Source organism: Talpa europaea (genome assembly GCF_964194135.1).
Source record: "Talpa europaea genome assembly, chromosome: 14".
NCBI classification, from domain to species: Eukaryota; Metazoa; Chordata; class Mammalia; order Eulipotyphla; family Talpidae; genus Talpa; species Talpa europaea.
The window spans coordinates 26,683,385-26,708,236 of record NC_140082.1 but is presented as its reverse complement, the minus strand read 5'-3'; the positions used below and the strand labels follow the sequence as shown (position 1 = coordinate 26,708,236).

The 24,852-nt window shown below is 35.1% G+C and overlaps 1 protein-coding gene across 1 annotated transcript in view; it reads right to left on the bottom strand.

The window, feature by feature from the left end:
- CUBN (cubilin) overlaps positions 1–24,852 on the bottom strand; it is a gene marked incomplete at both ends in the record, with an annotated part of 226,675 nt that overhangs the window by 168,630 nt on the left and 33,193 nt on the right. The window contains 10 exons of the mRNA XM_084253526.1: positions 2,831–3,018; positions 6,461–6,617; positions 7,757–7,938; positions 8,288–8,448; positions 10,327–10,519; positions 13,410–13,540; positions 14,655–14,871; positions 15,183–15,348; positions 17,049–17,227; positions 17,446–17,590. Coding sequence (XP_084109652.1) covers positions 2,831–3,018; positions 6,461–6,617; positions 7,757–7,938; positions 8,288–8,448; positions 10,327–10,519; positions 13,410–13,540; positions 14,655–14,871; positions 15,183–15,348; positions 17,049–17,227; positions 17,446–17,590 — 1,719 coding nt within the window. The remainder of the gene's footprint in view (positions 1–2,830; positions 3,019–6,460; positions 6,618–7,756; positions 7,939–8,287; positions 8,449–10,326; positions 10,520–13,409; positions 13,541–14,654; positions 14,872–15,182; positions 15,349–17,048; positions 17,228–17,445; positions 17,591–24,852) is intronic.

Genomic DNA, 24,852 nt, shown 5'->3' with positions numbered 1-24,852 from the left:
TCAGCCAACAATACCAGAAATACATGAATAAGTTAATACAGTGACAGCATAGCTAACTCTGGCCACGTTAGTTAGAGAGTTGCATCCAATTTTTGTGGTCATATCTTAAGAGGCACTGATATATAAGAACACATGCAGAGGAGGGTATTCCATGAGAGCTATCACATGAGGAGTTATTAGGAAAATGATTGCTGAGGATTAGTGAAGAGAGGTCATAATTTATTTGATTTGCTTCTGAGACCTTGGACAGTGAATTTATAGACTTAGTCTATACTCACTCTCTTGCTTCATGTCTTCACACTATAGTCCTGCTCTTGCTCTAACCATTCCTTAAACACTGCTCTGCCCAGGGTTACACTGATTACTGAGGAAAACTTCTCAACTTTGACCTTTCTTGATCCTTGGGAGCACCTCTCTTTGCTGATCTCTGTAACCTTCTATTATACTCTTCTATTATACACCTATTATACCTTCTATTATATTCTATTTTTCCTTCCTATGTTTCTAAGGCACAATAACCTTGTAGTTTTTCTACAAAAAATATTTGTAGACAAAATATTTTGTATTGTGTAGTTTTTCTACAAAAATATTTGTAGTAGGGCCTCCCCAGTGGCGCAGCGGCTGAGCGCTGGGTTGCGAAGCTGCCCGCAGCCTCTGCAGCACAGGTTTGATTCCCGGCTGCTCCCCAGCCCCGGAGGAGGGTCCCACATGGCACGCAGACCTCTCCTGCCACCCGCTGCTCCCCTCAGCAGTGTGCTTCGGTCCTTCTGCCTGCTCTGCACCCAGCTCTGGCTCTGGTGAATTCTCTCACCCTCCCGTGCTTCTGACTATACCCAGTACTTGTATAAATAAATAAAAATAAATCTTTAAAAAAAAATACATATATATATTTGTAGTTTTTCTACAAGGTTATTGTGCCTTAGAAGCACAGAAAGGAAAAACAGAATATAATAGAAGGTGTATAATAGGTGTATAATAGAAGAGTATATTAGAAGTTGACAGCAAGAGGAGGTGCTCCCAAGGATCAAGAAAGGTCAGAGTTGAAAAGTCTTCCCCAGTAATCAGTGTAACTCTAGGCAGAGCAGTTTCTCCTTCCTCTTCTCAACCTACACAAACTCCCTGCTAATCTAATACATGCTCTGTGATTTCTCCCTAATTCATCACTTGTTTTTGCAAGGTCAATCACCTATTAGAAACCTCTTCTATATGGAGACTCAGACTCAAAAAAGAAAAATGAGAAGGTAAAATAAAATTGTAAAATACAGAAAGAATTCTTAAGGTTGACTTCCCATAATGGCATGGCCAAAATGTTCTTACTCCTATAAGCAAATGATCATTTCTCCCACTGACTATTTTATTTCCAAATCTGACTCATTTTGTTTTGCCCAGAGGACAAGATAATAAAGGATAGGTTATCTATCCAATGGGTTCTTTACCAAGCTACACCTCTCAGCAAAGCTAGGTATAATCACTGACCAATTTCTAATCAAGTTCTTTCATAGTTTCTGTTTCATTAATTCAAAATAACTCAGCTCTGGCAGCAATAACAGTCACTCAGTTGGGACTTGGCAAAGACATTTGAAATAAACCCTTAAACTAAAAGTTATTAAAATAATGGAAAATGAATTTTGTGTTTCTGGCTTTTCTTTCCTTAAATGGTTATATGCACTCTTAAAATTTCCATCATAGACCAACCATGGCAGTTATTGCTCTGGTCTTGCCCCTTGGCTTACAGAAATGGAAATAAAATCTCCTCCCTCTGGCAACAGTATCATTCTTTGGAAGGCTTTGCTAAACTTCTGTTTCTCATTCTGTATTTTGCTGCTTTTACCATCAATGTTACACAAGATAGATGGCATGCCTGTAACATCCTCTACCAAGGGCTTCTAATTAGCTGCTCTACAGTTGCTGGAACATGTATTTTTTTTTTATTTGACAGTTTTCAAACGCCTCCAAAAATTATCTGATGGAACTTAATGTTACTATCCTTAAGTCAGTACAAAGAGGTAGAGTCCAGTCCCTGGAAGCCTTTCATCTCATTTCCTCCCCCACTCTGCCAAAGCTTTCTTTAAAGTCAAGTTCAAAAGTTTTTCTCCTCTGTAGCTTTTGCCATTGTGTTTCATCAAATCACTCATATAGTGCCTAGCATATTGTTATATATGCAACACCTTGAAAGACCTTGATTCTATTTCAATTTGTGTTCAGGCTGGAAGAGCTGCAGTGAATGTGTAGAAATTTTACAAAATGACCAATTGAGAAATCAGTTCATTCTCATTAATCAATAGGTAACAATAGACTGATACTAAAATATGATTATAACACTCAATTTAACCTAAACTTATTGAATTCCTATAAAATTCCAACTCTACAATCCATGTCTGGGTTACCAAAGTAAGTAGAAAACCACTCTCACCTTCAAAAAGCTTTTGTCTATCAGGGCATGAGGATTCAATTACAAATAGCAAAAATATGATGTAACAAACTGCTGTGTTTGTGAGATGCACAGGGGACTTTATATAAAACAATTATGATGAACAAAAATAGAAGTTACTCTTCTGCTTCTGCATTATTTAAAAAACATGAAGTCAATCATTCTAGAAGCTACAATGAAACCTCCAAACATAGTTATTTATGTATATAATTTATGATATTTTAAGATGATATAGCAGAGAGACATGAAATATACCTGTTCAAATACCATGGACTTGACATATTAGAGATGTATAGGGCAGAATTATGAATTCAGTTCTAAAATGCATGATGACTTCTAGCTTACCTTGTTTGATTTGATCTGAAAATGCAAGAATTTATTTAGCTTCAAAATACATACCTCTAAATAGTCTGTGGAGCAATTTGTGTGATATTCCAAGTCAAACTCTACAAATGTGAAATTCACAGTGTTTCCAGTTGTTGCTTGAATGGTCCAGTTGCAACGCTCATTGGTAGAATAGGGATCTGGGTGATGTATACTCTCCAAGACGCCATAGGTTTGATTCACAGTCACCACATTCCTACATGCTGGAAAAAGAAATATGATTGTTAAGAACTATCATATATATTATAATTGCTCCAAAAGGTCTGTGAGATTTTCCTTTAAGAACACATCTGGAGTAAAATTATGTGTGTACATGCATACATATACACCTATATGTATATATGTGTACATGCAATTATAATACTTAAACAAATTCAGAAACTTAAAAGTGTCATGAAAATTGCCTATATTAAAAAAGCCATTAAATTCCTGTCATTTAGAAAGCAGACCATCTTAGCACTACTTGGAGATCAGACTAATTTGTTTGAGAGTGTATTAAACATTCTATGCTTCTTTTAACTTTAATGCTCGAAAGGGACAGAAATTCTGACCTTTAAATTTACAACAGTTTAAAAACACAAAGTCCTATGTGAATGCTAAAAATGAAAACAACATGGCATTGTTGAACATCCAAAAGTCAGCATGAAATTTACAATAAAGTCTCCATTATTCCTCTAGTTAGTCATCAGAAAGTACCAAGGGAACACAGGAAGCATAAAGGATTTAAAGAAGAAATGAAAATCTTAAATCATGAAAAAGTCTTCAATCTGATGGTGGCTTTCTTTTTTAAAAAAAAAAAAAAAAAGATTTCTTTATTTATGCATACATGAGCTGGGGTACAGGCCAGAGATGTAGGGATCCACCAGAGACAGAGTGGGGAGCAGAACGAGCAGACTGACTAAAAAAAACTGCTGAGGGGAACAGTGGGCAAGGCAGGAGGGGTCTGCTGCGCCATGCGGGTATCTCCCTGGCTGGCTGAGGATTGAACTTGTGCTACAGAGGCTGCAGATTGCTTCATAGTGCGGTGCTTAACCACTGCGCTACCAGGGAGGCCCTGATGGTGGATTTCTTGAGTTGAGTTTTCAACATAACTACATTAGGTACCTCAGGTATGGCCAGTTCTAGGAGTCAGCGCCAAACTAGGGTGGGTTTCAACCAAACCTAAGAATTTTAACAATGCACGTGCCTGCCCTTTTCCAAGTCATTTCAAACTGTTTGATGTGTAATAAGAGAATGGGAAAGTAAGTATTATTTTGAAAGAAGTGTCTCTGAAAAATGAGCTAGATACATTTCTGCTACAACACTGCTTCCTGGCAGGAGGCCGCAGCACCATTAATAAATTCTGGGATGAGAAAGAAAAAGAAAAATACCGGATGGTCTCTCTCATAACAGGAATCTAGAAAACCTAAATAAGGGACCAGGAAAAAGAATAACTATAAGAAAGAAAAAAAATCAAAATCAACAAACAACTATGAACCAGAGACACACTATGGGGGCGGGGCGGGGCAGGGAAAGACTGGCAACAATAAATGCTGGCGAGAGTGTGGAGAAAAAGGAACCCTCTTACACTGCCAGTGGGAGTGCAAACTTGTCCATACACTATGTAAAGCTGTGTGGAGAACTCTCAACCTGGGGTCAAAATCAGGGGATTACAATTGTATGGGGAATATAAAAATAAAAATAAATAAATAAAATAAATTCTGGTATGATGCCTCCCTGGTGGTGCAGGTGGTTGAGCACAGCACTGTGAAGCTGTCCACAGCCTCTGCAGTGCCAGTTCGATCCCTGCTGGCCTTGGAGCAACACACATGGCGAGCAGACCTCTCCTGTCTTGCCCGCTGCACCCCTCAGCAGTGTATTTCGTCAGTCTGCCTGTTCTGTTCCCCGCTCTGTCTCTGGTGAATCCTCTCACCCTCCCGTACATCTGGTCTATACCCAGGCTCTTGTATAAATAAAATAAATCTTTAAAAACTAAATAAATAAATTCTGGTATGGAAAAGTATACATTTGTGGCTCTCAAAATCTACTTTTGCTGACTCAGGGAGATATTCAAACTATTATTCTTTGAAAACCTCTAGCATGCTTTTATACAAAACAGATTTATAAGGAATAATTCTGTTTAGATGCCGCTGAGAAGTTATACCTATTAGAAAGGTACTAAGTGCCTCAATGGCTACAAAAGAGATCTGAGGAAAATATATTCCATTGAATTATATCAGGAGTATATATTCCTGCAAACACTCAATTGGCACATTTTTCAGAAAATATGACTGGTTAGCTCTGATTTTACCTCTAAGGACCTATATCCCTAGTACATTAAATTCCACCTTCATTGTTTTGAAATTATAAAAGAAAAGTAAATATCGCAGGAATAAGCAGTCTGACTGTCAGAATGCCAAAATATACAAATTTAGATTTAGTGTGGCAAGAAATTGTGCTTTCCAAGACACAAGAAAAATATTTCTTGTGGGGAGCAGCAGGCGAGACAGGAGAGGTCTGCTGAATTTGTTTTCTGGAATGTCCATTTTAAAATTAACTTTAAGAGCACAATGGACTATGGTGGAGGACTGTGAAAGTCTGGTGGTGAGAGCTACGTGACCACAGCTGAGGGGAGAAAATCTATGCTGTCAAAATATTAATGATGATATGAAACAATGGTACTTCATTAAAAAATTTTTTTAAAGAAGCAATTAATTCTAGAGTTAGAAGGGAGCATTTGTGTGCTTAACATCACTTATAATTAGGGAAATGCAAATCAAAACCACAATGAGATACTACCTCACACTGGTGAGAATGGCCTATACCAGAAAGACTGGCAACAATAAATGCTGGCAAGGGTGTGGAGAAAAAGGAACCCTCTTACACTGCCAGTGGGAATGCAAATTTGTCCAAAAACTATATAAAGCTGTGTGGAGGACTGTCAAATTACTAAAAATGGAGCTACCATATGACCTAGCAATTCCACTCCTAGGAATCTACCCAAAGGACACAAAAACATAAATTCAAAAGACATTTATGTTTATGTTTATTGCAGCACTATTTACAATAGCTAGGATATGAGAGCAACCTAAATGCCCAAAACAGATGAATAGATCAAGAAGATATCTTAATAGTCCATATTCAATATATTGTATATATACACACGGAATATCACACAGCAATCAAAAAATATAAACTCGTGCCATTGGTGGCAACATGGATGGAGTTAAAAGAGATTATGCTCAGTGAAATAAGTCAGAAGGAAAAAAGAAAAATATTAATGGCCTCACTTATAGGAGAAATACAGGGAAAGCTAACAAAGGGTCAGAAAAAAAAGAAAAAACTAGCAGGCAAATCACAAGGTTGTATACAGATGGAAAAACATTAGTTGTTAACCTGCTACACTGATCTTTAGCAAAATCGCAACTATGTCAGCATATGAAATACCCTTAAATTTCTATAGCTTATCACATGCTTTAGTTAAACGACATTAAATTTAATCCATAAGTATTTCTCCCTCAAAAGAAGCCAAATTTTTTTCAAAAGGAGCAAAGACTTAATTCAATTGCTCAAACCAATGGGTTATATTTTTTATTTTGATTTGTTTCATTCATCAAGAGTTTGAAGGCCTGCTCTAGGCACCAAACAGTCAGTGTATATACTTACTTTGCCTGTATTTGGCCAGGAAGCCACTTCCTTGTTGACCTTCATCTGTCCTCAGTTTTAAAGACATGCTATCTCCACTAGAACGGATGAGAAGTGGCTTTTCATCCCCACACAGTTTAGTTAGCAGATGAGAGCTGGTACCTGGGCCATCATATACCTTTAATAAAATAAAATATCTTAAATGTCAGATGATTGTGGTTGTAAGCATTATCTAAAGATCCCCGTAATCTTTAATAAGAGGTGGTATATATGTGTGTGTGTGTGTGTATATCCTATATATATATATATATGTGTGTGTGTGTGTATATATATCCTATATATATATATATATATATATATATAGGATATAATAAAAGAAGACCTCTGGATTAAAATGTCTTTTAATATTATATTGAATACCTATAACTTGGGGCATAAATCTGAGCTATTTAGCCCTGGATGTGTATTATGGCTAGGGTATGAACCAGGTGGAAATCTGAAGAATGAAAATGAAAGAGTCATGGATATTTTTGAGACTATAGCTGATAATCAGTTCTCCTTACTTTTTGATTCATAGTTTATAATTTATGACACTTTAACACTTTTTAAAATTTATTATTTTTTTAATACATACAAGAACTAGGCTGCAGGCCAGAGGTGGGGTGGGGCAAGAGAATTCACCAGAGACAGAGTGGGGAGTAGAACAGGCAGATCTACTGAAATACACTGTTGAGGGGAGCAGCAGGCAAGACAGGAGAGGTCTGCTTCACCATGTAGTTTAGCTCCCTGGCTGGGGATTGAACTCATGTTGCAGTGATCAGTGATAGCTTGATAGTGCTGAGACTTAACCCCCAGAGCCACCAGGGAGGCCCTAACACATTTTAAAATTTAGATTGTTTTTTACCAGACAAGGGTGAATTGTTGGTATGCAAAAAGTTATAGTTGAATAACTCAATTACATTTTTAATTCACCAAAATTTTCCACTAAATTACTATTTTTCAATGCATATATAAAATAATATACATAATAATTAGAAAAAATCTCATGACCTCTTTCCAGAGATATTAACCATATCTTAATAGTCCATATTCAATATATTGTAAACACTTAGTGCATCAAGCTTTTTAGAAATATATGCTATACTTAGGTTGTCATAGCCATCAAATTTTCTTTTGATTAAGTTTTGACTTTGTTAATTTTTGTGTAAGTGCTTTTTTTAAATGTTTCCCTTTCCCAAATCTCAGAAACAAAAATAAATGCATTGTGTGTTGGGTGAGATGAGATCAGTGTATGATGCAATGAAACTTCATACATACAGCCAGATAATCTAAAGTGCAGTCTGGATGATGTTCCAGGTGAAAGTCTTCAAATTCCAGCTCAAATGGGCTGCCACGGCTGGATCTCAACCACCAGTAGCATTCCGAGTTGTGGTAATAGGGCATCGGGTAGTTGGGAGATGTGAATGTGCCAGTGGGAGTGGTGAGATTGCCCCCACAACCTACGGGAGAAAGACATAGAAGGACTTAACATCACTGGTATCTCTCCTTTAACCAAGTTGCAAAACAAAACTGCATCACCAAAGACTAGCTAGACTATAATCCTAATTTACATTGATGAACTTTCCTTTATCTAAACCAAGATGACCAACTTGATGAAAAACATCAGGAAACTAGAACATATTCCCCTACTTTGTCATTTATAAAAGGCTGCTGTGAACACAAATATTTATAAGTTTGTTGGTAATAGTAATGACAAAAACACAGCTAGGAAAAAAATAGGTAAGAGCATGGAATCAAGACATCAATCAGACTGGACTAGCCAATAAGAGACATCTCACTCCTATTTACCTGTTAATGATCCATCCCAGTAAGCTGAGAACCCAGACCTTGAGTCAAATGAGTCACTCTGAAATTTTAACCATAGTTTGTTACTGTGAGAGATGATTCTTGGAGGTAGTATTGAGCCACAGTATTTTCCCAGGAGTGGTGAATTTTCATAGCCTCCATCTCTGAGAGAAAACAGAGAGGTGATAGCTTAGGTTACTGACAACTCTATTATATAAACATTTAATTTTATTTGAACTTTAAGATCACAAACATCAGTTTATGTTAGTCAACTTCTTTCAAATAAAGAAGTGGGGGAGGGAAAAAGGTGAAACAGTGTGGGAGATTTGATGAAAAAGATTTTGTGAAATCAGACCAAACACTCGGGGAAAAGGAACCACTCCTCCCAAAAAACAAGCATACTCAGAAATGGATAGCAAAAATACTTTCATGTCTTAACCTTGGTTCTGAGGAGTAAGAAATAAAATACTTTTCCCTGAGTACATAGAAAAAAAGTTTCTTTAAAAAATTCAAGTTTTCAATTTTTCACATTATTAAATAATATTTAAACAGCTTACTAAAGAATAGCCATCTTTTATAATTGGCATGATATTTTATATAGCCAGTTGCAAACTAAGAGAAAATATTTGATCTTTTCCCTTTCAAAGTATCTGGCAAATGTGAAGGACACAGAGGAAACCATTATTATTAACAGTATAAGCAAATTTTGTTTAATTTTACAAAGAAACCTTAAATATTTTCCTTCTAATTTGAAAAATTTCAAAAGTTAATACATCATATTTGACCTGTTAGCAAAATTTTTAAAAAATATCTTTCTTCTAGGAAAAAGAAAAATATCAGATGGTTTCACTTACAGGAGGAATAAAGAGGTACCAAATAAGACATAAGGGGAAAAACAATAACAATATAAAACAAAACAAAACTAAAACAAACAGACAATTATAAACCTGAGACATCCTGCAGGGAGGAGGAGGGAGAGGGAGCAGAGAGAGGGAGGGAGGAAGGAGCACAGGGGACTGAGGTGATGGTGCACAGGTGCATTGGTGAAGGAAATTCTGTGGGGACTACACCTGATGGGGGGGGAAAGCAGACATTGTTTAAAAATGAACAATGATGTAAAATATATATAAATAAAAAAAGTTATCTTTCTTCTATAACTTTTGGAGTGTTAAATATAGTTTATCATATGTAGCTTTTTACTCTATATCAAAGTACAATAATTAATTGCTAAAATTTAATAAAATTATTACTTAAGCATGATCTGGTGCAACAGTGATTTAATACTTTAGAATTTACATAGTAAAATAAGACATTATAAAATAGTAAAGTATTCCAAGTTTTGGAAATGTTAATTTTTTCACATAGACATACAGTAAATTGATTAGCCTAATGAAACTCACTGTAATGATCTGGTGAGATATCAACGTCTAAGTTGATTTATCTTTACTGCAGTTGTCACTTCTAAACGTAGTCTTTCAAAGTGCTAAAGAATTACAGAAAAGCATGCGTTGCACTGGAATTCATAAGCCAAGACTTTCATTACTTGAACACAAAAAAAACCTCATTTGCCATTATTTTTGTGACATATTTAGATTAAATGGACAGCAAAGCAAACTGAGTTTGTGCACAGAAAGTAGGTGGCTGGTACTCTGCAGTGGTGATACATGATTGAGAGAATCCTAATATTAGCACAATTAAAACAATAAATTAAAAATTATTTAAAAGAAAGGATTAAGAAAAAAGTAGATATTCAACAATAGCAAATATCTAATTTTAGAATAGTAGTACATTATGCTAAATCTGCCCAAATAAAATCTAGAGTTTATTTTCAAATAGTCCCAATAAAAAATTACTTCAAAAAACCTACTTGTGCTTTTTTTCTGCTGTCAGGCTCTTAATGATAAACTTTATCTTTTAACAAGAAAGAGCATGCAACAGGGAGCATTACAGAGGAAGTCCATATTTTTTCATTAACCTTGCCAGGAAAGATTATGAATGAAAATACATAATGAAAAAAATTATGATGAAATAATGGTGCTTACCTGATTTCTACAAAATCAGCTACACATTCTCCACCAAGGGCATCCTCTAAGGAGAAGTTTGCGAAGTGCAATGCAATCTGTTGGCTGGTTTCCACTGTGATCCTGTAAATGCATTTCCAGTTGTTGGGGTAATTACTAGGGAAGTGTGGAGAAGTAAATGTCCCAGAGTCATCTGTATAGCTTTCCAAGCATACTGTGAAAAGAAATAGACCACGGGAGAGAAAATGAAAAATATGACACTACATTCAGCAATGTATTCTTTATTAACTTGTACCAGTGTGCTTGAGCTTGAGTTTCAACAGGCCATTTTGGAATAGTCAAAGAATGATTTAATTTCAGAATAAAGTTTTAAAATCTAAAAAAAAAAATAATTACTAACAGCAAATCTAAGTTACATAGTCAAATTGATATATCTATCACAACATTTTATTTCTTGGAAGTATGATCTATTCAAATAACCATAAACATTTAAACACTGAAAATTGGGTCAAGATTAGCAATGGGGGGTAATGAGAACAAAAACAATTGGTTCAAGGGACTTAGAAATAATTAAGTTCTGCTCTCATTTTCATAATCTTTCTTTAAAATGATTTTTGCCAGAGCAAGGGATAGAAAGTGAATAGTCTATCATCTGCGATTTTGGCCCTGGACCAAAGGAAAATTTACTATACAGGTAGGGAGATTGGGAGGTCTCTGGAGTTTGCCACCTTGCATGCCTTTCTCTTTTATTGCTTATTTTTTGTTTTCTCTTTATTATTTTGTTTGTCTGTACAGCTTGCTTCTTTCCTTTTTCTCTATTTTAACTGTATCTTCTTACTGAAAATTTTTTCTTATTAATACTTAAATTCAACATCCTCCCTGCCAGATTATTTCCACTGCTCTGAATTGTTTCAGCACAAGATATTGCCTCACAAGTTAATGTGATATTAGCAGAGTTGTTTTAGTCATTACAGAGATGTCTTATGTTGCATACTGCTACAAAGATTACCATGATATTTTCAGGAAGCCCTGCCTGAAAGGTATGTTATCTAAGACATAGCTAGTTTAGTCATGCAGCAAATTAAATTTGTGTTCAGAGTTGATTAGAGCCACAAGACATCTCAAAGATCATCAAATGCAATTCCTTAATTTTACAGATGAGAAAACAATAGCCTAAAGAGTTCAAGTGACTTGTTCCAAATCCTACTCTAATATTCAATGTGGTTTGGGCAAAATATATGAGGCAGATAAAACTACAGAAGAATGGAAAATTGTGTGCCTATGATGATTTCTTGAGAAGCCAGTTTTGGTCATTGGATCTTAAATATCTGAATTAAGTCCAGTGAATATGTCAATTGCATGTTATACCCTATAGTAATTGCTAGGGATTCAATTTCCCATATGCAAGAGTTGGATAACAAATTGTCTCCTAAGGAGAGTTCCACAGGAGAAAAGGGAATATGATTCATACATACTCAGGATTTTGAAAAATCTAGTCATGTCCAAAACACAGGACTTGAACTACTGCAGAGAAAAGCACTTTTGCCTTAAAAAGCATGAAACAGAAACATTAATTCCAAAGGGCACTTGTACCCCTATGTTTATAGCAGCACTATTTACAATAGCTAAGCTATGGAAACAACCCAAATGCCCAAAAATAGATGACCGGATCAAGAAGATGTGGTACAAATACACAATGGAATATTACTCAGCAATCAAAAAAAGATAAACACATGCAGTTTGCAGCAACATGGATGGAGCTAGAAGGGATCATGCTCAGCGAAATAAGTCAGAAAGAAAAAGAAAAATACCATGTGGTCTCACTCATAGCAGGAATTTAGAAACCCTAAATAAGAGACCAGCAAAAAGACTAATCAATACAAAGTAAAAATCAAAATCAACAAGCAACTATAAACCAGAGACACACTACGGGGCGGGGCAGGGAAAGGAAGGACTAGAGTCAAAATAAGGGGGGGGGTGCAATTGTATGGGGAATATAGCCAAAATGAAAATGCATACATTGTGCAAAGATGAAAAAAGATGTAAGAATTATATAAAATAAAATATTTAAATAAAAAAAGCATAGCAAATAACAGCTTTGAGGAGAAATAAATAATTGGGAATTCTGAGTGGGAATTCTGTTAACTTTTATTTATCTGAGGGAGTGGAGACTTTAAATGATGTGTACTTAGAGATCATTGGCTATGCCAGAGGGAATACCTCCTGGCAAAGGAAAAGTTCCTATATCTCTGAAATCATCAATGAACCATATCAACCCACTGGGGGCAATCCAGAGGCTCTGAAATGTTCAGAAAGTGCAGTCATCATATTTCTACACAGGATAGTATTTTAACTTATTAAATACCTTCCAAACATGAAACCCCAAACTCTCTGATAAGATACCCAACCCAGATGTAAACAAGAGTCTAATGAAACCTGACAGCTTCATAAGTCCCAGAGGCTTTGGGGCCAGGGGTATCTCTGGTTCACATACTATCTCAAAGACACTGCTTTCAAAGAGCTTTTGCTTTCTATGCTGTAGTTGCAAAAATCAAATAATGAGAATTAAGTAATGAAAATACAATAAAAGGAATGATGCTGAAAAGTTTCAATTTCATGAAGTCATTTAGAAATGTATATTTTGCTAAGAAATCTTCCATTTCCTGCTATAGAACCCCATGTAGTACTGTCATAGTCTTATCTCTTGCCCATTTTCTAATTTCTTAAAGTAAGTATTTGGTAATTTTCTATTTTAATAAAATTTAAACTTACATAAAAATTTTAAGTACGAGCTCCTGAATTTCACGCTTCTCTCCCCTCTCTCTCCTCTCTCCTCTCTCTCCTCTCTTCCTCCCTTCTCTCTCTCTCTCCTCTTACAGAACCAATCACAATGATCAAAATTAGAAATTTTATCACTGAGACAATACTGAGACATTTTATCACTGAGACATTACTCTCCTTTTAATAAGAATGGCACTAAAATCATTAAACTTTATTATAAACACAGCTTTCCCTGTGTGCCACAAGTTTCAGGATGAAGTATTCTCATAGTATTATTTTGTAATGCAGTAAATTAAATGAAGTATGCAGAAGTGTTTTGTTACCTGTTGATTCACGAATTGCTTCATAATTTATTAAAAATCCTTCATAAGCAAGGTGAGAGTCAGCCACAAATACAAGTATTAAGGAGTTGCCACTGCTGGTAAGAGACGGTGGGACTGATTTTCCACAATATCTATTTGAAGCCAAGAAAAAACATACTTTTAATATACTTAAAATGATATACCAGAGTTTAGGACATGCAAAACTGATAATAATTAATATCGGTAATAATATCACCTATTAACCTTTGAAAAATAAATTTGAGACACAAAAAGTTTACAAGGTTGAAGATCATCCTATGTGCGATCATTTCCCTAAATGGTTTTATATGTGTGTTTTTTTGCTGCTTCTCCTATACATGAAGTTTAATGAAATTAGAAAGTACAAACTACATTAGGTCTCCATATAGAATATTAGATGAACTTATTAATAGAAATGTAAAAAACTTGCACATGTATCAGAAATTCAGAGCAGAGACTGAGTTTGAATCTGCTTTTCACTTAGAGGCATTATGACTTTGGACAGATCACTCAACTTCCATACCTCAGCTTTCCTATCCCTAAAGTGGAGACAATAAGAGTACTTACTCAAAGAATTGTTTTGAGAATTTTACGAGTGAAGATCCTCAATATAGGGTCCTCCCCTGGTGGCACAGGCGGCTAAGCGCGGTGCTGCAAAGCTGTCTGCAGCCTCTGCGGTGCCGGTTTGCCCGGCCAGCTGATGAGGGTCCCACATGGCGTGGAAAACCTCTCCTGTCTCACCAGCTGCTCCCTCAGCAGTGTATTTCATCAGTCTGCCTGTTCTGTTCCCTGCTCTGTCTCTGGTGAGTCCTCTGAATAAATAAATAAATCTTTAACCAAAAAAAAAAAAATCCTCAATATAAAAGACTTGGAATAATGTCTGGAACAGTAAGCCCTACATCGGTAGAATGTATTATCTTTAAACAGTTGGCTTATGCAGAAATTTGATTATTAAGATATGTCAAGTTTTTGCTGAACAAAAGCAACTTTGCTCTGAAAAACTATTCTAGTAATGTTAAACTGGAGTTTAAATAAAAACATTACGGCATGGACTTTGATCTAGAAATACACCTGGAGGAAGGAGTGATGTAGAAATGATCATTTAAGAAGATGTTTGTGTCACCTGGTTTTTATAACACGAAATATGGATGGTTTTTAACATTCTTCACTGAATCAGGAAAGCAACAAAACGGAAATTTTTGTTATTTGAAAACAAAATGATCTTACTTCCCAAGAGATGTTCCAGAGTTAGTATCATAAACTTCCAGGTAGTCATTTGTGCAATTGTAATGGAACTCCAGATGAAATTTTGTGAATATCAAATGAATCAGGTAGTCAGGTTGTACTAATACATGCCAGGTACAGTTGACACCATGGGGGTAAATATTTGGATGGCCAGGACTTTGAATGATTCCTGTTGACTCTGTAAGAACTTTTCCACATGCTGTTGAAAAAAATAATAATGATCAGTACAAATCAACAAGCTATCCAGATATCAAACTGAAATAACTTGATCATAACCTCTTAAAAGTCCAAAAAAGAAATATTTCTTAAATGTCACTTAAGCTAACCTAGTTTTTCCTCTTAATAATAGACACCAACTATTGGAATGTACTGAATAGGAAATACATTGTTTGTCTTTAAGTGTGCTTTAAAACTTTCATACTGCTGATGAATTTTCTACAGTAATTTATTTTATTGTATACTTATTCTAAAACAAAAACAAAAGGCAAAGGAGTAGAGTTAATTTCTTACCCAAATTGGTAGTACTGAACTTAGCCATGAAACCATGATTTTCAGTAGAAGAACTTTTCACAAACATAACATAAAGAAAATTGTAAACAGATGTTATAAATGAAGGTATGTCTGTGCCACAATACTTTCTATTTTCAGGAGAGCCCAAAATGGTACTGCTACCAATCTAAGTGAAAAAGACATTCAAAATTTATTCTTTAGATATTTATTTTGTAAATTTGCTGTAAGTCATTATTTCTGAAATCTTATTATTAATATTGTAAAAACAATTTTAGAACACAGTTATAGAACATTATCAGTTATACCAAAAGAAATCTCAAGCAGGGCCTCCCCGGTGGCGCAGCGGTTGAGCGCTGGGTTGCGAAGCTGCGCGCAGCCTCTGCGGCGCCGGTTCGATCCCCGGCTGCTCCCTGGCCACCGGAGGAGGGTCCCACATGGCGTGCAGACCTCTCCTGCCGCCCGCTGCTCCCCTCAGCAGTGTACTTCGGTCCTTCTGCCTGCTCTGCTCCCCGCTCTGGCTCTGGTGAATTCTCTCACCCTCCCTCCCGCACTTCTGACTGTACCCAGTGCATGTATAAACAAAACAAGCAAACAGACCAGCAAACAAATAAATAAAGCATGCCTCTAAAAAAAAAAAAAAAAAAAAAAAAATTAAAAAAAAAAAAAAAAAAAAAAAAAAGAAATCTCAAGCCTATTAGCAGACACTATTCACTTTCCTCAAGCCTTTGGCCTAGGAAGTCACTAATCAATCTGCTGTGTCACTATAGATTGCCTATTTGACATTTCAAATAAATGGAATCATGCAATATGTGGTCCTGTGACAATCTTTTTCATTTAGCATTGTTTTCAAAGTTTGTCCAGTAACTTTGTAGAAAGTGCCATTACCTCATTTCTTTATAATGCAATATAACATTTCATTATATGGATCATGTGCCACATTTTATTAATACATTTATCAGTTAATGGACATTTAGGTTCTTTCTATTTTTTGACTTATGATAATTATTGTAGTCATATTCATCTATAAATTTTTGTGTAGAAATATATTTTAATTTCCAATGGGTACACACTTAGAAATGGAATGGCTGCAAAAATGATAGCTCCATGTTTAACTCTGAGAAACTGCCAACTGATGGCCAACATGGCTGCATCATTTCTCATGCTCACCAGTAGGTCTAAGGATTTCAATTTCCCCAGCACTGATGATGCCATGCCATCAACTGTTACCTGACTTCTTGATCATAGCCATCCTAGTGAATGGAAGCAGTATCTCATTGAGACATCAGTTTGTATTTCCCTGATGACGGTGATATTGAACATATTTTATGTAATTAATGGCCATATGTTTATCACTTTCAAGAAATATATATTCATACACTTTGACCATTTTAAAAATCAGGTTATTTGGTTTTAATTTTGATGAAATCAAATTCTTTCCTTTTGTTGTTTATGCATTTTCAGTTAGATCTAGGAAGTCTTTACCTAATATAATACAAGGACATTATTTTCTTCTAAGAATTTCATTATTGTAACCTCCATGTTTGGGTCTATTATCTACCCCCTTTTGAGTTAATTTCTGTGTATGGTGTAAGGAAGTGGTCTGATTTGTGTGCGGATTTCAGCAACATTTGTCAAAAAACTATTTTTCCCATTGAAATGTACTGGCAGTATTTTCAAAAATTAACTGTCTTCTTGATATGCTGCTAAATTCACTTAGATAGTATTACATTGAGGATTTCCACATCTATATCCATAAGTGATATTGATCTGTACAAATTAGTTTTGTGTCATGTTTGAGAATAACATGACATTGTATTTTAACAATAAACAACCAAATACAAACGTGCAAAGATGTTTAATTCTTACCTCAATATAATCGGTATCACAGTGGGTAGAACTTCCAATTTCAAAGCCAGTAAAGTTAAGAAGAACGACTTGACTTTGGGGTTGATAAATTATCCACCTACAGATCTTTTCTCCTGGATACACATTAGGATAAAAGGGCGAGCAAATGACCCCTTCTCCAGTTAATTCACCCCCACAAGCTGTAAATATGAAAATTATAACAGTGTTTATTCAGAGATTAATGGTTCTAGCTTTCAATATCATTGCAAAGTCTAATTCTGAGTAAAAGTATAATAAAATGTGGCATTTGAAAGTTTTCCTTGCCCCTGGAAGACATACAATAACTAAATTATTTTAAGAAATTAAAATGTTACAACAAGCAAATTAGACATTGAAAAATTAAGCCAAATTTTCTTACCAACTTGATAAATGGCTCTGAAACTAGCTTTTATAACAGAAGTGTCTATTTTAAGTCGGATCCAGATATTATTAGTAATGGATTTAATATGAGAGAATGTTTCATTGCCACAGATTTTTCCAAGTAAGGTTTGGTCATCTCGAACCTGAACAGAAAAATAAAATAGATTTGTAATTCTAATAAACAGAATTACCTTGGCAGCATTATTTGGAGATGAGAAAATGGCAGCTACAAAATGAGTCACAACTTAATCAGGGTTACATATTTATATTACATTTGAAATTGGTTATTTTTCTTTTTTTACCCAATGCAACAACAGTAAATATTTATAAAATCTTAGGCCAAAAGAACTCCAAAATCATGAGACTACTTTAAATGTTATCTCAATAATGTCAAAGAGGAAATAAATGTACAATTTTGGTCTATTTATAAAACAAAAATTTGAAAATAGTACATTTCAAAATATACAACTTTTAGCCAAATCTTCATCGGAGTAAATCATAGACTAAACTACTTTCATACTGAAAGACAGATAAGTAGATGAAAGAGAGAGCTCTAAGAAGTCAACTTAAAAATTACAGGAAAGCATTAAAATTGTGGATAATCTAAAAATAAAAGCAAAATCATAACAAATAAAATACTAAAAAGAAATTCACGAATATATAAAGAACTGTTTTCTGAGGAAGGTTGGGGAATGGAGATATAAAAGACAAATCTCTGGCAGCTGGATAAGGAAAAAATAGTAAGCACAAATATTCATAATTAAAAATGACAGGTGATACAAATATATAGATACTAAGAAATTTATTCAATAAAACTTTTACATACAACTCTATGCGAGTATATCTGAATATGTGAAATGATTATTAAGGTGCAGTAGAACTCTCCTGTCTTGCCCACTGCTCCCCTCAGCAGTGTGTTTCAGTCAGTCTGCCTGTTCTGTTCCTCACTCTGTCTCTGGTGAATCCTCTCATCCCCTGTACCTCTGGCCTGTACCCTAGTTCTTATATGCATAAATAAATAAATCTTTTTAAAAAAGAAATGATTATTAGTAGAAAAAATACAAATTACTAAAATTATCTTGAGGAGTAAAATAAAATCATAATGGACAATAAGCCATGGATAAAATTGAAAACATTATCAAATAAATATTTTCCCCAAAAAATCTTCCAGAAGATGTCCCATCTGGCAAGTTATTTTAAACTTGTAAAGAACAGTCAATTCCCACATATAACTTGGGCTAATGCACTCTTAAACAGGGAACAATTTCCTACTAATTTTTCTCAGAACTAGCTTACCAAATCCTAACATTGAGAATACAAATATAAACTATGGCTAGATCTCACCTATTATTATATAAATACGTGAAATATTATATATTTCACGTATTTATATTCATATATAAATATGTGAAACACTACTCTAGAAAATTGAATTCACCCACTGTTATGCTAACATAACAATCATATATGAGAGTAAGAGTAAGGCAAGGAGAGCCTCCCTGGTGGTGCAAGGGGTTAAGTGTCAGCACTACCAAACTATCAACAGCCACAGCAGCATGAGTTTGATCCTCCGCCAGGGAGCTGACCCACATGGCGCAGCAGAACTCTCCAGTCTTGCCCACTGCTCTCCTCAGCAGTTTATTTCAGTGAATCTGCCTATTCTGCTTCCCACTCTATCGCTGGTGAATCTTCTCACCCCCCGTACCTCTGCCCTACACCCAGTTCTTGTATGCATGAATAAATAAAAATAAATCTTTAAAAAACAAGTATTATAAATTAAGTTCCTCAATAGAGCCAATAAGAAAATCTATATATTTCCGTATGTGTCAAAAAGTTTGTTAGCATTCCCATTTATAACAAAACTCATATAAAGTTAGGAGCAAAAGAAAATTTCTCATGTAACAGAGATCCCTTTTTAAAATCAATAGTCAATATCTTAGAGTGCAGTGGCAAGAGCACAGTCTACAGACTCATGCAAGCATGTGTTCAAACCCTACCTCTGTCACAAACCTCCTCACTTAACCTTTAGCAAGTTACTGAATCTAAGCCTAGCTCATGGGGTTGTTGAAACAAATAAATGAAATGATAGTGTGAATTTCTTAGCAAAAGGCCTAATAGAAAATGTTAAGGGATAGTTAAAAAGGTGCGATTCTATACCTCTGAATCATATACAGTGTTGGAAACAAATGTTACCTCATTTTTTTTAAAAAAAGGGTAACTTCTATTATTTTTTACTTTTTTTAAAAGATTCATTTCTTATTTATTTATGCATACAAGAACTGGGATGTAGGCCAGCAGTGAATGGGGTGAGAGAATTCACCAGCAACAGAGTGCGGAGCTGAACAGGCAGATCTACTGAAATACACTGTTGAGGGGAGCAGCAAGAGAGACAGGAGAGGTCTGCTGTGCCATGTGGGTTAGCTCCCTGGCTGGGGAGCAAACTCATACCACAGTGGCTGGCTATTGCTTGACAGCACTGAGACTTTTAACCTCTGCATCACCAGGGAGGTGCTTATTTTTCAGATTTTTTTAAGATGAAACATCATCATTTGCAGATGATATGATAATATACATAGAGAACCCCAAAAACTCCACAGAAAAACTAATTCAACTCATCAATCAGTTCAGTAAAGTGGCAGGATACAAAATCAACACGCAAAAGTCAGTAGCCTTCCTATACACAAACAATAAATCTGAAGAAGAAGAAATAAAAAAAACTACCCCTTTTATTATCGAAACAAAAAAAAATCAAATATTTGGGAATAAATCTAACAAAAGAGGTAAAGGACCTATACAAAGAAAACTATAAAACACTGTTAAAAGAAATAGAAGAAGACACAAAGAAATGGAAAGACATCCCCTGCTCATGGATTGGAAGAATAAACATTATTAAAATGACCATCCTACCAAAAGCAATCTACAGATTCAATGCTATTCCAATCAAAATCTCAATGTCATTCTTCAAAGAAATAGAATAATTATTGATGAAATTCTTATGGAATCACAAAAATCCCTGAATAGCCAGAGCTCTCCTGAAAAAAAAAGAAGGGAATGGAGGCATCACACTCCCAGACTTCAAACTATACTACAAAGCCATAATCATCAAAACTGCATGGTATTGGAACAAGAACAGACATACAGACCAATGGAATCGAATAGAAAATCCAGAAATAAACCCAAAGATTTATGATCAACTAATCTTTGACAAAGGAGCAAAGACTATGCATTGGAGCAAAGAAAGTTTGTTCAATAAATGGTGCTGGGAAAACTGGGTCGCTACATGCAAAAGAATGAAGCTTGACCACTACCTCACACCATACACAAAAATCAACTCAAAATGGATTAAAGAACTAGACATAAGACCTGAACCATAAAATACATAGAAGGAAATATAGGCGAAACACTACGTGATTTGCACATCAAAGACATCTTTACAGACACATCACCCAAAGCAGCGATAGTGAAGGCAAAGATAAACAACTGGGACTACATCAAATTAAAGAGCTTCTGCACAGCAAAAGAGACAATAACAAAAACAAAGAGAAACCCCACCAACTGGGAGAACATTTTTGCACACAACACCAATGATAAAGGACTGATCATAAAAATCTGCAAAAAGCTGATGAGACTCAACAACAACAAAGAAAATAATCCAGTCAAAAAATGGGCAGAAGAGCTAAAAAGAAACTTCTCTGAAGAAGAAATGCAAATGGCCAACAGGCATATGAAAAAATGTTCAACATCACTTGCCATCAGGGAAATGCAAATCAAAACTACCATGAGATACCATCTTACACCAGTGAGAATGGCACATATTAAAAAAACTAGCAACAACAAATGTTGGCGAGGGTGTGGAGAAAAAGGAACTCTTCTGCACTGTTGGTGGGAGTGCAAACTGGTCCAACCACTATGGAGAGCTGTGTGGAGATTTCTGGACCTACTAAACATAGAGCTTCCATATGATCCAGCAATTCCACTCCTAGGTATTTACCCAAAGGACACAGAAACATCAATTCCAAACAACACCTGCACCCCTAGGTTTATAGCAGCACTATTTACAATAGCTAAGCTTTAGAAACAGCCCAAATGCCCAAAAATAGATGACTGGATCAAGAAGATGTGGTACATATATACCATGGAATATTACTCAGCATTCAAAAAAGATAAACACATGCAATTTGCAGCAACATGGATGGCACTGGAAGGGATCATGCTCAGAGAAATAAGCCAGAAAGAAAAAGAAAAATACCGGATGGTCTCACTCATAGCAGGAATCTAGATAACTTAAATAAGGGACGAGGAAAATGAATAACTATAAGAAAGTGAAAATCAAAATCAACAAAAAACTATGAACCAGAGACACTTTTTTGGGGGTGGGGGAGCAGGAGGGGAGGGATTGGGGTCAGAATGGGGGGGTTGAAATTGTATGGGGAATACAAAAATAAAATTTATTATTTAAAAAAATAGAATTTCAAAAATTTTTAAAAAAATAAATAAATCTTAAAAAAATTAAAAAATGCAAAAAAAAAAGATGAAACATCATATTCTCACCAAAATCAAGAATCATTCCATAGATATACAAACTACTCCTGTTATATAGATTATTTTGGAAGATCTTATTATACAAATATCAAGGCATCTACTCAATTGACATTACCAAGCCATCAATAAATGGTAGGATTTGTGCAATAACAGCTCTGTAAAACATCAGCCTACCTCAGAACTTACAGCAAGCACATTTCTTCAGAAGCATGAGTCACATTTGTGAAAGTACAAGGTGTTGTATTATTACTTAATAACTAATTGCAATTATTCAATATTCAATAAATATCATAATTAGGCATTTTGGGAATTTGTGAAGGTATTTTTTGTTATTTTAATTATGAAGACAATGGTGGGGGGGGCACTTTGATATTTAGTGGCTGGAGACAAATGATATTAAACAGCCTGAAATGTGAGAGACAGTCACACACAACAAGAATTCTTGTATATCCTGAGATATATTCAAATCAAATCAAATATGCTGGCACAAAGCCTTGGAGCCATGAAGAGCTGAAATTCTGTTACCTGGGGTGAAATTTAGATGTATTTTAAATATTAAGTACAAAATTTCTTATACAATTTTATGCACACTGAATTTCCCAGTTATACAAAGAGTATAAATCATAAGAAGTTATTGAATTTATTTTTCCTCCATGGAAATCTGCCAGGAGTTCATCACTCTTTAAGAAAATTGGTCTCCAACATAGCCATGTCAGCCTGCATTTGTCCTGGGACCTTCATAGTGATTCTGGCTTTTAACATATTGAAATAGACATTTAATTTTTTGACTTTTATTTCTCTTAAACCTACAACTCTCTCTCTCTCTCTCTCTATATATATATATATATATATTATATGTGTATATATAAAATATATTTACTGAGGTTACATCATCTATGGATTTCATTTCAGAGTAGTGAAAGGATGTTATAAAAAGATTTTAAAGCGTAAAGAACCATTGGCTTAACTAAAAACTTTGAACTCGTCCAAAGGATTATAGAATATTTTTCAGTGGAAATAACCTTTCAGCTGAGACCTGAAGAATTATCCAGGCCAAGCAGTATGGGCAGTAACAAGATTTTTAAAGCAAAATATTCTAAGCTGTGGAGACAGAGTAACACAGTTACTCCCATATGTAATTGGTGGAAACACAAATTTCTGGAAAATACTTTGACAATATGTATTGAGTCTTCAAAATAATCATCATTTTGGACCCATTATCTCTAACTCTCTAGTGAGCAAATAACTTGAGATGCAGACAAAGACACAAAATGATCCACATCAAGTATATGTTCTATAATAACAGGAATTGAAAATTTTCCAAAGGTCTAATAATAGAAGAGTGGTTAAATAAATTATGGTATAGCCATTTGATAGTCTTACAACAACACTAAAAATCAAATGCCTCTCCACTGACTCATAGCAAACCAGATCCTCTCTATGAGCTATAATACAAACTGCAATGTCATAAAGTTATACTATAAATATCTCTCTAACCAAATAGCAAATCTCTGAGCAAAGAGAAAATTTCTGTATCACCATTTCTTAGAAACGCAGACATACTACAGTTCTTGGAAGTCAGGAAGCATGAAACACATAGTAAGATATCTTCCTGCTCTCTAATCCTCAAGGGTTCCATTAACTTCTGCTAAGATTGTAGTCTCACAATTATATTTTTCCCATTAGAAAATGACAAGAAGGAAGAAAAACAGCCAAACAGTATCAGAGCAAGCTAAAGTGGGCTATTCCCCTGGGCCTCACTAATGAAATTCAAGGACTTCAGCAAGGAGAAAGGCAGCTGCAGTCCAAATGTTTTAAAAGGAACTTATAGGGCTCGAGGGCTTTAAACCTAGAAGGTACAATTGATTTTGGCTATATTTCTCTCTCTCTGTGGAAATGAAACCTTATTAATTCTGAAAGTCTGTATTCTCCCTAGATCCCAGACATGGTTTAACCACAACCCCTTTGAAAAAAGACATTTAAATAAAATTCATCAAATGCTTTAAAGTGATCCCAAGTACTGTTGCAGCAGATCCTGCATTCAGTATTATAGGACTGGCAACTTTGCACTGTCCCACCCCCACCAAAAAAACCCTCTTTCTTTTGTACTTGTGAAATGGGATAGCCTGTATTATTTTTTTTTTCCAATTCTTCACATCCTTCCTTGTAAAAGGGCTGAACATCTATGCTTCATTGTTGTAAGACTTGCAACATCTCCCTAAAGAGATTTAATATTTATCCTTCCCCGGGACTGTGAGCCTCTCCATAGACACATTGTCCAACAGAAGGTGAGCAGAAATGATTTCCTACAGAGAGAGGAGCTAAAATTAACTGGACTGAAAATCACAGTTTTAATGAAACCAAAAGTGGACACTTAGAGCCCAGTCAGTATAAAGTTTTAACATCTGGAATAGATCAAGTCTCAAAGCCATATTTCAATACACTTGATCTCTTGTTTGTATTTACTTTGTATACAGATTTGTTTTTTATCTAATAAGTTCAAAATCTACATTTTAACTCAAAACAAATCAAATATGCTGCCACTTAGGCTTGGTCCAACCAAGAGTTGAAAACACAATGCTACCACACAGTAATGAGCAACATGTGCCAGGGCAAATGAAGGAATAATGGATGAGGGAGCAGAGAGAAGCTACAATGGAGCTAAAAATTATTTTCTTAGGTTACTGCTCTTCCTTATTCATTAGTGTGTATTGTGATTTCATAGTTACCATATTAAAGTTTATTTTACTTCATAAAGCTGTGTTCCTTCTGACATCTCTATTAAGAGAGTAACCTAATTTTTAGTGACCATTCACTGCTGTTTCAGACATTGTTAAAAATATTCCAGTTGTTTCCCTTTCAT